The 17,671-nt window shown below is 49.0% G+C and overlaps 1 protein-coding gene across 3 annotated transcripts in view; it reads left to right on the top strand.

Annotated features, from left to right (window-relative positions):
• The window catches only part of ADGRA1 (adhesion G protein-coupled receptor A1), a 300,070-nt gene that overhangs the window by 143,130 nt on the left and 139,269 nt on the right, over positions 1-17,671 (top strand). For 2 of the 3 annotated variants that reach the window (XM_027840488.1, XM_027840490.1), the window contains 4 exons: positions 2,880-3,044; positions 8,057-8,255; positions 9,978-10,127; positions 16,979-17,140. In XM_027840488.1, coding sequence (XP_027696289.1) covers positions 2,880-3,044; positions 8,057-8,255; positions 9,978-10,127; positions 16,979-17,140 — 676 coding nt within the window. The remainder of the gene's footprint in view (positions 1-2,879; positions 3,045-8,056; positions 8,256-9,977; positions 10,128-16,978; positions 17,141-17,671) is intronic. The other variant, XM_027840489.1, reaches the window with a different exon arrangement.

Below are 17,671 nucleotides of genomic sequence, written 5' to 3' on the forward strand. Positions count from 1 at the left end.
GCACTAGATGACCTCTAAGTTTCCTCCCAGATCTAGGATCCAACAATCTTAAGGTCCTGACTTTAGAATTTCTCCAGCCACACTCTCCTAAACTTTAATGTCTTCTTCTATCCCATGCAGTCTCAATCTATTCTCCTTCCTCCATGTGACCTTCAGTGCCTCCTTGCCTCCCTATCCTCTAATCCATCACTCTTCATCTGTCCTCCCTTCCCACTCTTCCCAGTCTGGATGCTGGGGTCCAATGGTTGAACTGCATGCTATCAACTACTCACCCTTATCCACCCTTTGTTACACTTTCTCAAACCCCAACCCTGCATTACCCCCATAATCCTCCTTCTTTCTGCATGCCCCCAGATAAAGCTATATATCTCTAGAAATGAAGTTCATTGCAGTTTTCTGTTATCTAATGCCAGCTGGGACCTCACCACTGCATGGCAATAATTTCATTTTCCCTGATTGATTCTGTAGTCCACTCTAAAACAGCTATTCCAAAGTCTTCTCTTGCCTCACACATCCCAACCACCTCCCCTACCCTCCAATTATAATGTCACTACTGTTTTTCCTTCATGGATATTCCCCCAGGTGTGACTCACAGTATTTCCCCCTGGTTCCTGGGTTTCCTCACATACTACATTTTCCTAACTTACAATGATACCTGTGGTCCTACCTTTGTGCCTATGGTGTGTCTTTTGAGTATGTTATTCTATTTTCCTATTAAGATCTTATCCCACCAATCTGGTATCTTTCCCATAAGGCTAAAGTGGTTTCCTTGGTTGAGAACTATGGTAAGAACTTACAACATTAACAAAGAGCTTTATGTATACAATCGCTCTTGCTCCTCATATCAGCTTTGTGAGAAATGATGATGGGGATGGGGTCAAGTGGGGTTGGCAGTGGTGCGAGATCTGTGATGACTTCAGCTGACATTTACATAATGATTTCAAGTTTGTCCATCACTGCTCATGTCTTACATCATTTGGTCCAGGGAAAAAAAGATTCCTGAGGGTAACAGAGGTATTCTTCCCACTGCACAGATGAAGAAATGGTGGCTTCCAAGGATGAATTGGCTAGTCCATGGCCAGATGGCCAGTGAATGTCAGAGGCAGATTTTGAGCACAGGTCTCTATGGACTGCAAATATCTCAGTCTTTCCATTGAAGCCACTGAATTATGTGAAGTTCTGCAGAACTAGAACAAAACCTGTCCAAAATGAAATCAGATGTTGGAAACTTTACAATGATTCTTGCCAGAATCTCAGACAAATTTGTAGCCAGGATTTTCTCAGGTTGGTTTGGCGAGAATGCAGGCAGAGCAGGGGCCCCAGGAATTAACACAGGGCTGTCATACTCTATTTCATTCAATTTCTTTATAGCCTAAATTCTGCATTATCTGGAAAAGACTTTCATTTCAAGAAATTGCCTGTCACAGCCAAGGGGTTTTTGCAGGTGTGCAGGTTTTCTCTCCACTTAGAGGTCCCACCCTAGATTCCCCTTACCCAGAATTATCATTTACAGCCATATTTTTGGTACCAGACTTTTCATTTACTCTAGTGGTCTTTAATCTTCATGATATTTTGGGGATAAGCCACTGAGGTTGGGTGTCCTCGCCCCTCTTTGGCCAGAATCCCAGGTGCCTTAACTGGAGCATCTCAAACATGGCCCATTTCAGGTATGGCCACCAGAGGGAGGAATTCCATTGGGGCAGAGCCTTCCTTGGACAGAGACTTGATGCCTGGGATCAGTGATTCCTCTCACTTATCTAGATAACGTGTCCTTCAGTTACTACCCACTGCTCTTGGATCCTGTGCTGACTGGGTTGTCATGTGAACGTCTGGAGAAGGTCAAAGCTATGTCCTGTTGTCTTCAGACAACTTGGTCAGTCAGTCAATGAGCATTTATTAAGTATTTACTATGTGCCAGGCATTGTGCCCATCACTGAAGAGGCAAAGAAAGAAGCCCTCAGTCTAATGGGGGAGATATCAAGCCACCCACCATGTACAAACAAGATAGAGACAGGACCAATTGCCACACATTTCCCCTTCCCTTTGAGATAATTAAAATAAAACTGTGTCAGACAGGTGAAGTGTAACCAGTCTCATCTTGAGGGGTCATGGACCTACACCCCAGAGGAGGCTGTCCCTATTTCTTTGCCAAGAATCATCCCCCAATCCCAGACAAGCCCAAAGCTCTGAGTTCAGACCTTTTTTCTATTGGTTTTGATCAATTGGTTGTATTCTGAGAATGTGCAGGTGATTATGGGATGTTTGCAGGTTCTTGGCCCTCTTGGTTTCCATGGCCTAGATGACACCAAAATCTCTGTTGGTTCAGGCCCATCTCTTAGTGACTGTAAGCTTCCTGATGGCAGACACCATTATTTCATTTTTCAAAATCCTTGCTATGAAGCATGTTGCCATGCCCAGAAGAGGTGCTTAATGACTGTTTGGGCACATTAACCAACTGCTCAGGCCGATGGGAACTTTTTGTGCCGGGGTTCAGAGTAAGAAAGTCACTCTATACTCCTCATTGAGAAGGGCACCCTTTATGTGCCCAGCAGTGGTGATGGGCATATTGGATCATTGCCGCCCCTCCCCCAGTGGCACCAATGGCCTGCACTTTGGAAGTACCCCCCCTCCCCAGGCATGATGAGCATATGGCCAAGGTTGCCAGCCGTGGGACAACCTGCAGGTGGCCTGTTCATCCAGGGTGCAGGGTGTGCAGCTTCCTTTACACTTTGAAGGCCCCCTCTGAGAGGGGTCCCCAATTAAGCCTCTGTCCCCTGGGCCTGGCCCTGCCACCCTTCAGTGTGAGCATGGCCATATCTGTGCATGCCTCTGGGTAAGCTGGGTGTCTCATTGATGTCTTGGTCATTCATTCCTTTCAGGGAGCTCACTCTCTCCAGCATTGGCACTGATGCCACAGGATCCTGGGAGTGTCGGGTCAGCAATAGATATGGCAATAAAACCAAAGGGGTTGAGATCACAGTGTTGGAAACCACGGCGCCCTATTGCCCTGCAGAAAGGACCTGGACGAAGCAGGGTGACTTCAGGTAGGATGCAGTCTGGGGCTGCACTGAGTCAGTCTCTAAAACCATTGGGTTGGGGGCCATTGGTGGTGAGGGTGGAAGCCTGCCATGGGCAGGGCAGAGAAGCCACTGCTGTTGGCCATCACTGTAGCTTTGCCCAGCACTTATACACGGGGTCTGGTACATTGGAGGTGCTGAAAAGCATTGACTGACTGATTGGTGACTGGCTGACATCCAGAGACCAGAGTCCTAATGCATGCCTTCTGGAAGCACTTTTTGGTGCACAAAGGACTTCCCTGGATGTCCCTGAGTGACAGGCAGTGACTCATCCATGATCAGAAAACCAGGAATTCTTTTCCCCAAATTTTCTAAAATTTTTATTTGAAGTTTTGAGTTCCAAAGTCTATCCTCTCCCCCCTCCCTGTGACAGTAAGTAATCTGATTTAGGTTATGCATGTGCAATCATGTAAAACATTTCCACATTAGTTGTTTTGTACAAGAAGATTTGAATAAAAGAAAAATGAAAGAAAGAAAGTGAACAATAGCCTACTTCAGTCTGTATTCAGACAGCATCAGTTCTTTCTCTGGAGGCAGAGAGCATGCTTCATCATGAACTCCCTTTGGGGTTATCTTGGATCATTGTATCACTGAGAAGAGCTTAGTTATTCACAGCTGATCATTGCTACAATGTCGCTGTTACTCCTGGTTCTGTTTTCTCTGCTATGCATCAGCTCATGTAAGTCTTTCCAGGTTTTTCTGAATTCATACTGCTTGTCATTTCTTACAAAACCAGGAACTCTTATAGATGGGACTTGAACCTGGGTTCAGACCAATCCAAATTCATTGCTTGTTGTGGCACCCACATACCAGGCTGCTCTGGAGCAAGGGTGACTGGAGATGTGGGAAATTAATAGCTAGCATGGACATAGTTCTGTAAGGTCTACAAAGGGCTTTACAGACAAGAGCTCATTGGATCTTCACTACAAAGTATGCGTTGTTATTCATATCCCCACTTTACAGCTGAGGAAACTGAGGCAGGCATAGGTGAAGTGACTGACCCAGAGTCCCCTAGCAAGGAAATGTCTGAGGCCACATTTAAACTCAGGCCCTCCTGACTTCAGGCCCAGAGCTCTAAACGGGGCACTTTGATTTAGATAATTTTCTTAGACTTCTGCTTTGGAATCCCCCAACAAGCATTTACAAAGGGCCCGTGAAAGCAGACCTTACTCAGTTTGCTCTTCCTAATGGGGTGTCACTGCCAAAGTCAGACAGTTCAGGCCATCCCAGAGTTCCTTTGGTAAGCCTGTGCATTTTATTTAATGTGTTTAAAAACATCCTGGGAAGGGCTTCCCTACCCTGGACTGCCAAGGGGCCCCAGGACACCAGAAAGGTGGGGGAGACACCTTGTTTCAAATGCTGGCCCCCTGTAGGGGTGGATGATGGCTCAGTGTGAAGGAAAAGACCATGATCCACTGAGTGCATCTGGGTCTGTCAGTGAAGGCTCCTAGTGTAACTTTATGGCACGGTGCCAGAGACCATTTGAAAATACAGCCGCTAACTTCTCCCTCTTTGTATAACCTATCCTTCTGGGCCTGCCTCCCCTGCCCCATCCTGTGCTTTGGGTGGGTGGGGGTGTGGAGGTCTGAGGAACACTTCAGAAAAAGCCTGTGCCCTGGCATTCAGGCCAACAGGACCCCCCTCCACTCTGATGCCAGGAAACGTCCCTGCTTTCTCTCTTAAAATAAAAGCTTTCTCTCTTAAAATCCTCCATTCCTTCTCCAGCCAATGCCAAGGACATCCTGTCATTGTGTATCAATCAAAGGCACAGACTGTGGAGACTGCCCGCACTGATCATTCCTCACAAAATCCACGCAACCACATTTTTGAAACCTCTATCAAAACCCTGCTGGGTTCTTGGATTTCTCTGGTGTTTGTTTGAAAGTGATGCATTAAAAATTGTACAGAATGTCTTTTGGGCTAGCCCAGCTTCCTCTCAGGAAGCCCATTCCAAAGGCTAGGCCTCTGAGATGCGAGCTGCCACCTGCCAGGGGCTGCTGGTGTAGTCTTTGAAGGTGAGATCTTCTGGCAAAATCGGTGGGTAGGAAGAAAGAGGCATAAGGGCAGCTGCCACTCCCGGGATGGGAAAGGAGGCCACCCCGCTGGAGAAATCTGCAGAATTGAGCGATGGGGGAAAGAACGAGCAAGCTTGGATGTGCAGCATGAGGCCACCGGATCCCACCCATGCCTCCTCTTGCCTCTGCTTTGAGCAGGCTTTGAAAAATGCCTTCTCAACTGGGAAAAAAAATTTTGCAGCAAGTATCTCTCATAAAGGCCTCATTTTCCAACTATATAGAGAATTGAGTCAAATTTATAAAAATGCAAGTCATTCCCCGTTGATAAATGATCAAAGGATTATGAAAGGGCAGTTTTTAGACAAAGAAATCAAAGCTATCCATAGTCATAAAAATGCTCTAAATCACTATTGATTAGAGAAATGCACTTTTCAGAATATCTAATATGACAAAAAAAGGACAATGTTGGTTGTTGGAGGGGATATGGGAAAACTGGAACACTAATGCACTGTTGGTGGTGTGTTGAACTGATTCAACCATTTTGGAGAGCAATTCAGAACTATGCCCAAAGGGCTATACAACTGTGCATACATTGTGATCCAGCATTACCACTCCTAGGTCTATATCCCAAAGAGATATTTTTTTAAAGGAAAAAGACCTATTTGTACAAAAATATTTATAGCAGCTCTTTTTGTGGTGGCAAAGAACTGGAAATTGAGGGGATGTCCATCAATTGGGGAATGGCTGAACTAGTGGTGGTCTATGAATGTAATGGAGTATTATTGTGCTATAAGAAATGATGAGTAGGCTGACTTCAGAAAAACCTGGAAACACTTGTATGAACTGAGGCTGAGTGAAGTGAATAGAACCAGGAGAACATTGTACAATGAAGAACCATGAATGACTTAGCTGTTCTCAGCAATGCAATGATCCAAGACAATCCCAAAGGACTCATAATGAAGCAGACAATTTGCCTCCGGAGGAAGAATGGACACTGTCTGAATTCAGACTGAAGCAGGCTAGTTTTCACTTGTCTTCTTTCATTTTTTTTCTTTTTTTTCAGTCTTCTTGTATAAAATGACTAATATGGAAATGTTTTATATAATTGCACATGTATAACCTATATCTGCTTACCGTCTCAAGGAGGGAGGGAATTTGGAACTAAAAACGTTAAATAAAAATGTTAAAACATTGGAAAATAAAATATTCTGATTATAAATAAATAAATATAGAATATAACAAAAATGTATTCTCAGATATTGGGATTAAAACCACAGTGTCTTCACAATTCAGTTTATTCAGTGATGCATGGCCTGCTTCAGACCTTCTTCCCTCTTTTCTGAGATGTCTTTGGGGAAATGAGCTGGTCCTCGTTAGTTTAAATTTTTCATTAACTCAGCTCATTTTCTTGTCTGTGTCCTCTCTCCCTGCACTGCCTTCTGCTTGGCTGCTTAGCGAACTGTGGGGAATGAAGGTAATTTTTCCTCACGGCTTAACTTTATTGGGAATTGAAATGAATTAGTTACTTTGCTCTGTCTCAGGACACTCTCCTCCAACAGCACAGAGAGTGCATCTGAGTTTTTAAGTTGAAAATGGGGTGAAGAGTCCATGTTGAAGCTTAGTGACCACTAGTTCTTGTTCTGGGGTATTTTCCATCTCCCAGCTCCCATGGGCCAGGTTTCATCGTGGAGTCTGACTCCACAGGTTTACTTTCTCTCTGTGTGACCCCCAATCTTTTCTTTTCTTTTTTTTTTGGCTAGGCAATGGGTTTAAGTGACTTGCCCAAGGTCACACAGCTAGTAAGTGTTAAGTGTCTGAGGTCAGATTTGAACTCAGGTCCTCCTGACTCCAGGGCCTGTACTCTATCCACTGTGCCACCTAGCTGCCCCTGTGACCCCCAATCTTGAAAAAAGATTGCCCTAAGTGTAGTTGGGTGACAGGTCCCCAGCTCCTGCCCAGGCACTAGAGACATATCAGGAATAGAACAGCCTTCATTCCACACTCTGAGAAAATGTCTGGCCCACCCTCATTGAGGTTCCAGTCTTCCTGCTGCAACAGCCATGTTGGTGGTCTTCCTTCTCCAACAAGCTGTTGAGGAGACTGGTGACCAGCTCCTAACGTCAGGAACTCTCACTCTTGGGGTTATCCATGAGGCATTCCCAAATCTGGCACTGACCAGAAACATTCCCCCCTCTGCTTAGAAGGCTGGATTCAGGGACCATGCAGGGAGAATTCAGAATTCCTCCTTGACAGAGGAATTTGGGGTTCACGAACAGTGTCTTTGAACTTCCCCCTCAGGAGAATGTGTTGACCTTGTCTTGTGATCCTACCATAAACACCATCCTTTAAGAGGAGGGAAAAATACCATTGCCACCCCACCTCCACGTTTACACACACACACACACACACACACACACACACACACACACACTCATACTCACACATGAACACAAACTACCCTCGGGTAAAAAGCCCCCTTGGTGGTTACACTGCAGAATGACTGAGCTGGTGTCTCAGTTCAGAGCAGCTTTTCCTCTAACCCCTCGGTCTTCAGGCAGTCCCTCATTCAGAGACAGCCCCAGTCTTTAAAACCCCAGAAGCGGATATGCGGAGGCCTTGGAGTAGTGGCTAGCATGCCGGACCAGGAATCCGAAGACCTGGGTTCAAATCCCTCCTCAAACACCCTAGCTGCATGACCCTGGGAAAGTTACTGAACTTCTCTGTGCCTCAGTCTGGACTCAATGGTTTCCCAGGACCCTCCAAGTCTGAGAACGGGCCTATGCCCCTCCTGAGCCAGGCCACATTTCCTAGCTGGGTCTCATCCTTGGGGCCCTAAAGGGCACCAAGCAGGGGCCACCTGAAGTGTCTCCCTGTGTCCCTCAGGCTCCCTAGAGGCCCCGAGTGGCTCTTCCAGACTCTGAGGAAGAACATTCCTGAAGTTCTCCACATCTCTGTTGTTTCTAGGTGGCCCAGAACCTTGGCGGGGGTGACAGCCTCCCACCCCTGCCTTCCCTTTTCCCTGAGCCTGGTATCCCTTCACAGCGGTCCCAAGGAGCCCAGGGCTTGGCGCGGGTGTGGCCGGGCTGGCCACTGGGATGTCGCCGACCTCTCCGAGTGCCCTCCTTCCCAAGAAGTCACACGGGTACTCCTTGCCTTTGCTACGGTAGGTGAGCCCTCACCCCCATCCTGGGGGCTCCCGCTGTGGGCACGGTGTGACCAGGAGGGCCAAGGCAGGATGTCAGGCTGGGTGGGCCTCGCCATGGAGCTGCTCCTGGGCACAGGCAGAGGGGATGGCGGGGGTGGTGGGGGTGGGCAGCACATCCTGCCAGGAAGAAGCTCATCCCAGCAGACAGGCTGGCAGGTCAGCGGCTCCTGGAAGAAGGGAGGGACAGCGCACTGGCACTAGTTTTGATTTGAGGACGTCGATCTGCGGGCGGCTGGACAGGCAGGCAGGCAGGCAGCTCATGCTTAGCTGGCTTTGTGGCTAGCTCGCTCCCACCTCTTCCTCTCCCAGGTTTCCCAGAATCCCCAGCTACCTAATGAAAAATCATCTCTAGGGCCGGCCAGCGGCTCTCCTCATCCTGTCAGCCCCATGTCTTGGAGCCTGCCCCCTCCCAAGTCTCCATCAGATCTGCCCACTTCTTCCACTGGGTCCCCCTCAAACCCGCTTCTGTCCTCTCAGCCCTCTCCTGCTGCCCCCACTGTAGGGCATTCTCAGAGGCCTGGCTTGCTCCCATATACCCTTGTTCCTCTGAATGTCTTCTGCAGCCCTGTTCACACCCTCCTGGCCTCCCCCGACACCTGGGCCAGAAGGAGGAGGAGAAGGAAGTGGCAGACTCTGGGCTCCCCACTGCACTTCTGGACTCTCTTCCTTTGGGGGTCTTGTGTGCATGCTGCCAAACACTGATGTGAAGCAACTAGGTTGCCCAGTGGTTAGAGCACTGGACCTGGTGTCAAAGACCCAAGTTCAAATCCATCCTCAGAGCTATGTGGCCCTGGGCAAGCCACCTTCTCTGCCTCAGTTTCCTCAGTTGTAAAATGGGAATAATACTCATAGGGTTGTAAGCTTTGTTGTAAGCACTGCTAACCACTGGGTCTCAGGTCCAGCCCAGGGGTGAGGAGACAGAACAGGTAATACTGACATTTTCACTTAGTAGAATTTCTAGTGATAGTAGATATAGGGGAGCCCAGGGCACAGTCTGCCCAGTGGCCTATCGATTCCCACCCCCCTAAGCGGCTCAAAAGCCTTTGACTTCCAGAATCATCCTTAACACGGGAGTGGCCAACCCCCGAATCCTAAAGTCTGACTGAGTCTCATTGTCCTCTTCCTGGCTTTGGGAATTTTAAGGGAAGAAGAAAGATCCTTTCTTATCCCAGAGGCCATCCTAAGTTGTCACAGCAGCCCATCATGGTCAACCAGAGACAAGCAGGCACTTACCCTCCTCCTGAGGAGAAAGTCTGTATTTATCGCAAGGGAGGTAACCATCTCCCCACCACCTGAGTCGAGCTTATGGGAAGCCTGAACCCAACTGAAAAAAAAATGGTATCTATCCCGAGCTTGGCAGAGTGCCGGGCACTCCGTAGGTGCTTAATAATGTTTTGATTGATTGCTATCTTCCAAAGGAATCCCCTTCTAGGGGTAAGACTGGAATATGTAGGACCATCCAATGACTGACCCTGGGATGTGGGGAGGGGGGAAGGAGAGAGGGTGTTACCTGCTGTCTTGTCCTGGAAGACTGAGGCTTTGACAAAACAGATTTGGCAAACACTGACTTCAGAAGGGGCATGACTCTCAGACTCCCTTCCCTCCCATACATAGTCTGGCCTCTACTAACAAGGAATGACTGATGGATGCTTCTGATGTCAGGCTCTGATGTCCTTTCAGATGTATATCAACGCCACCAATGCAGGGGAGTTCTCCCTCCATCTGGCTGCCTACACTCGAGGTGCTTCCAAGTTTGCTGGGAAGATGGATGTCATCCACCTGGCCCAGATGATGGAGAAGTTACTGGCCTTCGTGGATGAAGTCAAAGAAGTAAGACATTTCTGTTGGCAAAGTGTCCTGGGGGGTAGAGAGGGGGGTGGGCAGAGCAGGGTAACATAGGGGCTGGAGGGGGTCTGCGTGCAGGTGAAATAATAGAGTTTGGGGAACCGTCCACATTTCTGTTTGGTGTCTGACCCTGTCCTTGTGTGTGTATGTGTGGGGACAAACACTCCCCAGCAGCAAGTGTCCTCTGACCTCTGAGTAAGAGGCTGACCCCAGAGCAGGACATGGGCTCACTGCCTAATGCCAGGTAGCTGCCATTCAAACATGAGAGAAGCCTCATCCCCCTTCTCCTCCCAGATGTGCAGTACTGTGCCTGTCTCCCTTGTCAGGGCTAAGGACAGCAGCTTCTCCTCACACTCAGTCACCTGGGATGCCCATTCCCTCCCCTAAGCACTTCCCATGTATGTGTTTGCTCAGTACTCAGCCTGAGCTGCAGGAGAGTCAGACTGGCTTGGAGAATTCTGCGACAACTTGGGTGTGCCTGTGCTAAGGAGGCCACTAGATGTGGACTAGGAGAGAATGGCCTGACCAAGGCTTTTTGGATGGATTGCCAAATGACCCAAGGCAAGTACATCACCTTCTCTGGGTCTTCCCAGCCTCAAAACCTCACCCCTGGCAGAGCCTGCAAAAACACCAATACCCTCCTTTTTTTTTATTATTTTTAGGCAATTGGGGTTAAGTGACTTGCCCAGGGTCACACACTTAGTAAGTGTCAAGTGTTTGGCCTGAGGCCAGATTTGAACTGACTTCAGGACCAGTGCTCTATCCACTGTGCCGCCTAGCTGCCCCCAACACCTTTCTTTCCATGGGCCTAGCAAGTGCCCATTGGTCCCTTCTTGGAGAGGTAGCCCCCATCTCCAGAGGCAGCCCAGCCCACTATGGGACAGCTCTCAGCATGAGGGTTATCCTCCTGAATGGCTCTAACAGACCTCCTGCTCCACCCTCCCATGCTCTGGTCTCTGTCCTAGGGGGTTCTAAGCCCATCAAGGCTCATTTCTCTCCCACTGGATAGCCCTTCGTTTAGTGAAGATGTCTCACCTGCTTCTAACCCTGCTTCTATCAGAGTTGTGGTGAAGACTGAGTAGGATAATATCTGTAAAGCACTTAGCACCATACCTGGCACACAGTAGGTGCATAATGAATGTGTTCCCTCCTCCCCAGAATCTTCTTTTCTCTGGGGTCAACATGCCCATTTCCGTTAAGTCATCTGCTCATGACTCAGCGTCCTAATCCTGGCCACCCTCTCCTTGTCTCTGCTACTCATCCAAGTTCCTCCTAAAATGTGGAGCCAAGAACTGAATCCCATGCCACAGAACAGAGGGGACCTGGTCCTCCTTGCCCACTCCCTTCTACACTGACATTACCCCAGGCTGATATTCACACTCAACCTCTGCTGAATCCCATTGTAGCCACCAAACCCCCCAAATCTCCTTTTCAGACAAACTCTCATCCAGCCAAAGTTGGGAGGCCGATAGTTTGACCCTCAGGGTAATATTTGACATTTATTCTTATTACTTGTCTTCTTTGTGGCTTTGACCTAGTGTCCTCCCTGTCCCCCAGTGTATTTGCTGTTCTTCCCACCATGGCCTCACCTGCAAATTCAGTTAGCATACCACCTATTAGTGTAGTGCCTGGTCTACCTATGACTTTGCCGACTCATTGATAAAAACGTTCAGTAGCACGGGAGCCTACTGGGGCATTCCATCGGACACGTTCCAAGTAGATGTGGAACAATTGATGATTAATTACTCTTTGAACTGGTCAATTCTACCTGTGCCCCTGGGTGTTCTCCATCCTGTCCATGGGCTGTGAGGGGCTTTACTGCACTTTCAACAATGTTACTGATACTCCCAACCTCTCAGAAGCGGGGTCAGAGCCAGCCTGATGACAGATGGGTTGTGCATCTTGGCCTAGACTCAGACTTGTGAGGTGTCCCTGGCCCCCTCCTTCTGCGCTCTGTGTGGTCTGGGTTGTGGAGGATTCTGAGCCAAGGATGCTTTGCTGACATCCTGGTGATGCCTGCCCTGTTTATAATGAGAGTTTGCCGCCAGGCAGTCAATCTTCATGTGTTGAGACAGACAAAATAAAAATAGGATCAGAATGAATCTCCATAGAGATGACATCGTTGCATGCAGACACCCCTATCGGAAGCCTGAGCCCAACAGAAAAAAATGGTATCTATCCCGAGGACGAGGCTTCACTTCAGATAATTTGTAACTGAAGGGTGTCAGTCTGATTTATTAAAGACACCGCCTCCCACTGTTGTTGGCGTTTTGCTCCATGGGATGCCGTGGAGGCTTTCCCTCATGTGAATCTCCCAGTGCACTTTTAGTGCTTCGCCAAAGCCCCTTTGCCTGCCTGCCTGCCCACCACTGCTACCAAGGTAAGCAGGCAGCCAAGGGGCTGGGGGCCATCTCATCACAAGCAGCCCCCCTGCTCCCAATGTTTAACCACCCCTTTGTTTGACCCAATTCACTTGGAGCCCCCTGGGCACCAGGGCTGCTGCTCAGGACTCTGATGATAAGTCTGGGAGACATTCATGGACCCAGAGGATCACCGGACCAGCAGCTCTCCTGCTCTGGGGGTGGGGGGACATTGACAACTCCACTTTTAGTGCAGGAAACCCCTCAGCAATAGGCCCTGGCCTGGCATACAGTAAGTTCTTTATAAATGTTTTTTTATTCCTCCATATAAATATCAGCTGTTGCCAGCTTATGACTGTTGTTATGTTATAATCACTATTAAAATGATACTGAAGACACCAGGAATATGGAAGAACAGGCATTCAGTGCCAAAGGAGGGACACAAATGAACCCCTCCCCACACACACACACAGAAAAAGTTGTGTTGGGCCTCTGATATAAACCAAAGGAAGTCCAGAAAGAAGGCCCCTTCTAGAACTTTGGGGAACACCTCCTTAGAGAACATGCAGCAAAATGGGAATAAGCATCAGTCTCGATGAGAAAAGAAGGCCAAAGGAGCTGGCATCTTCACTGAGCCCACACTGGCAGGCTCCCAGACCCATCTGAGCACCAAGAACACCTAGAAACTAGGGGCCAGGGGCGGGCATAGAGACAATAGTTGGGGAATGGCTGGACAAGTTATGGTGTATCAATGTGACGGAATTAACTACTGCGCTCTAAGAAATGGTGAAGAGGAATGTTTCAGAGAAACCTGGGAAGACTTGTATGAACTGATGTGGAAAGAACAGAGCAGAACCAGGGGAACCATTTCTACAATCACAGCAATATTGCAAAGAGAATCATCTTTGGAAGACTTAGAAACTGATCAACACACTGACCAGCCGTGATTCAGCCTTAGTGCCCTGACACCGACCAGCCCCGCCCCATTGGGGGCCCTACACTGCCCTCTTGTGACAGAAGACCTTGAGCTTCTGAGACAAGTTTGGGAAGCAGGACCCTGTGGGGCATCTCAACCTTTCAGCAGTTCAGAATCACCTCCACATCTGGACCCTCCCTTGCCTCCTTCTGGGACATCATCCCTCACAACACTTCTCCTCATCTGTAACATAGTTGAGACAAGCACCCATAATTAAACACTCAGTTTTATATTTCTCCACAAGCAACCTGGCTTCACCCAGAACCCAGCAGGATCTTGACCCCTACACAGGGTCAGAGACTCCTAGAGCTGGAAGGAGCCTCTGGGCCATCTTTCTGGCCTCCGCACTCCTACAAATGTGGAAACTGAAGACCAGAGAGGGGTAAATGGGTGGAGTTCCCAGCTCTTCCCATGCCCAGCCCTAGATACAAGGGATTTGCTAGATCCACCTACCTTCCTCTGTGGGACTGAACTGAAGACTACAGCCTGTGATGTCTAGAAACTTGGGGCAACTGTTCAGGTAGCCCCTAAAATGGAAAACCAAATTCATCCAGAATTCCTTAATGCCCTACAATCTACAGAGTTCAAAATGATTTTTCTGAGGGAGCCTGAACGCATCGAAGACTCATAATTCAATCTGACTGCAGGATTCACTTCTCCCAGACCTCCAGGGAATTGTGTGTGTACATCTCAGGACCTTCCTTGGAAAGTATCTATTTATAGCTACAGAAATCACAGCCGAGGGATGCAAGCATGGCTGGACCCCCTTCCCCCTCACACGGGGTGGGGGGGAGGGTCATAATTCATTCACCTGCCTGGTGAGACAAGCCCTGGGCTTCCTGCTGGCAAATATCCAAGGTCTGGATACAGCCGGTGCCTGACCTCAAGGAGCTCCCAGTCTAACAGAGGCCATGCTCAGATGGGTAGAGTTTGAGCTCATGTTCAGTGCCAGACATGCTGTGGGTTGTTGCTGACCTTTCCCTGGTCAGGGGGGGCAGGGCTGGGGAATCATACCTGCCTCCCTGCTTCTCTCTGTTTACATTAAGTGTTTTTTAACCTCAGTGTTTTTCATTTTGACCCAAAGTAGTTTGAAAGAGAAGCGATTTCCCAAAGAGATGGGGTTACACATTTGTACTGAAGGGAACATTGTACAAAAATAAGCAGTCAAGGTGAGGAAGTCTGAAATGGATTCATTTTGGACAAGGGATGGACGAAGGGTCAAGGCATAGGCAGCTCCCCGTGGAGGGTGCATCAAAAATAGTCTTTCTTCTTTCCACTAGCAACATGCTCTTGGCCTGGCAAATATGAACAACAGGAGGAGTGACAAGAAAAGAGACACAGGGGAAAATCAAGGAGCCAAATCACCGCAAACCATGAGCTCCCCAGTGTCAGGGGCGTGCCTGGGGTAGCTGGAGCTGCCATCACTGGGGGCTCAAAGTCCAACCTCCTTCCTGCCTCAGTGGATAGATTCATTCATTGTTGCTGTGGGCAGGAACATGAGACTGAGAAGGACCCCCTTCCCAAGACCCCTGCCCCTTGATGCCTTCCCCTTTTCCCAGGCTGTCCCCTCTGCTCTGGCTTCACTTTCTGCCCTCAGGAAACCCTTAGATGCTCTGACAGACAGCCCTCTACAACTGAATCCCATTCACCTTCCTCCTGTCACTGAACATCCCTTTCAAGACCCCAACCTTCAATGATCCCACCTCCAGACCTTTGTAGTCTATCCCTCATGCCTAGAATGCCTTTCACCCTCACCTCTTGGAATCCCTCCCTCCCTCCAAGGGCTTTCTTCATCCCCTCCCCCCTCCCTCACAATTGTTAATGTTCTTCCCCCTCTCCCAAATCACTTCCTACCTGGTTTCTATGTCTTTGTGACATTTCCAGCCAGCAGAATGTAAGCCCCCTGAGAGGACTTTGTCCCCAGCATGGCCAGGCTGCCCTCAGCCTCATCTATACCAGCTTCCCTGCACTGGTGCCTGCTTCTCATGGCCACCCAGAGTTTCTTCCTCCTCCTCCTCCTCCTCTTGTGTGCCATAATACACACCCACTACTCTTACAGTGCCCAGAATGAACCTTGGCTTGTTCCACAGTGGCTTCCATCCTTCTTCTCCCCATGTTCCTTGCATACAACATTTAGCACCAGACTAAACCCTGGGGTTGGCTGGGTATGTTAACATCCTTTACACCCCTTGGGGATATTTGAAGTGAGAAGACAGATGCTCTGATCCTACTCTAGGCTGATTCGTCTTCCTCCAACACTTAGTTACACCCCAGGAGGAAGACCCCGATTCTTGATTCCAGTGGGTTTTCATTAATTTTCTCAAGCAGTATTTGTTATCTGACTGTGGAAGGCACAGGAGTAGGAGACACTGTCCCTTCTTGGATGAATAAGCTGAAAAACTGTATCTGGACAGAAGAGAAGCTATGTATCACTCCTCCCTGCACAGGGATAGGTTCACGTCATCTATGAGGAAGCCCTAGATAGAGAGAGAGCCAGGCATGGCCAGGCTCACATGGTCCCCACTTCAGCACCATGAGGGTGGACAGTGCCCTCCATCTTCTGCAGGTGAGCCCCGGAGTTGTGCAGCTGTCCAAGGGCGCGCAGCAGTAACTGTATGTGAGAGCCAGATCTGAAGCCAGGTCCCCTGACCTCATGTCGGCCTTCTCTCCAATATCCAATAATCTAATATACCCTCCACTCTGAAGCTGCTGCCCTGCCATTTTCAACTCCACAGAGATGCCTCTCCCAGGTTTAGAGGTCACTTCTAATCTCATCACGTGCTGCTGACTCAAGCCTTGATTGATACTGCCTGCCTCAGCCTCCCCTCCCCTCTACTGGAGGCTGGAGGGCAGAGTCCGAACCCCTCCAAATGCCTTCATTTATTGAGGGCAGACACTGGACTTAGCTCACTCCACTTTGTCCCTGCCGCCCTACCTGACTGCAGCTCCAGGCACAAGGTGCTCATCGGCTGAGTCACCTCCTCGTCCCTTTCCTGCCTCCTTTTGTGTTGTCTCCCACATTAGGCTCCTTGAAGGCAGAAATTGTCTTTCTTTTATTAATTGTCTCCTCCGAGCTTAGCACAGTGCCTGGCACATAGTAGGTGCCTCATGAATGCTTATTGAATTGGATTAATAGGTTCCTGGCATTTCCCATAAAGACCATGTGAGGACATGAACAGCTGGGTGAGTTGGGTCTAATGTAATTAGTTTCCCAGAAATGGGAGTGGGAAGGGACCTTAAAAAGGACCAAATTTCACCCTTTCATTTCACCAGCGAGGAAACTGAGACCAAGAGGACAAGCTCCTTGCCCAGAGTCAGGCAAGGAGTTAGTAAGGAGCTGAGGCAGGCTCCAGTGAACACTTCTACTCCTGGACCAATCCTTTCTTCCTATGGCATTGAGCAGAGTGAGTGGGCTTGTTTGTTCCATGCAGTCTGTCTGTCTGCCCGGGGGGCATGCTAACATGGCTCTCACACAGCCCTTGGTTTCTTCTTTCCTGTAGCTCAGAGATGCTCTGGTCCAGATTTCGAGCAACCTCATGTTAGTTGATGATCACGTACTGTGGGCAGCACAGAATGAGGATAAAGCCTGCACGAGAATCCTGCAATGCATTGAGCGAGTGGCTGACCAGGCTTTGAGTCTCGGTGCGAGGGCATTGTCCCAGGTACCTTTTCTGGGGCTTCCTTGATGCGGTGCCATGAGGGATTGGAAGCAGTGGTTGTGAGTGGCGCCCCATTACAATGCCTGCACGTCCTGCATCCTTGCCCACAATGCCCAGACAGCCTCAAAACTGAGCACCAAAAGGTCATGGGCATTCCTCTGCCTACCAGGCTCTTGGGTGACCCTGGGCACCAGGAGGTGCATGCTCCATTCCATTGATGCAGCTTGTGCTGGGCCAGGGGCATCCTCCAGTGTGCAGGGATGTCACATTGATAGTAAGTTATTCTCTGCATTAGCCATGGACTCCTACAAAATGAGTAATTGGGGAAACCCATTTCCCTGGAGACTTGTGTCTACAGTGCCCCCTGGTCCTTTTTTTTTCTTCCTGAAGCTCCATCTGAAAGGGGGAAGACCCCCCCCAATTAAGGGCAATATTAACAAAAAGGTTGATGTTGGTCAATAGCCAGGGGTCAGCCCTTCACCATGGGTGCTGGCTGGCAAGACTGGCTCCAGCTTTGTGAAGCCCCAGATCTCT

This window comes from Vombatus ursinus, unplaced genomic scaffold (assembly GCF_900497805.2).
Source record: "Vombatus ursinus unplaced genomic scaffold, bare-nosed wombat genome assembly UNPS02014845.1, whole genome shotgun sequence".
NCBI classification, from domain to species: domain Eukaryota; kingdom Metazoa; phylum Chordata; class Mammalia; order Diprotodontia; family Vombatidae; genus Vombatus; species Vombatus ursinus.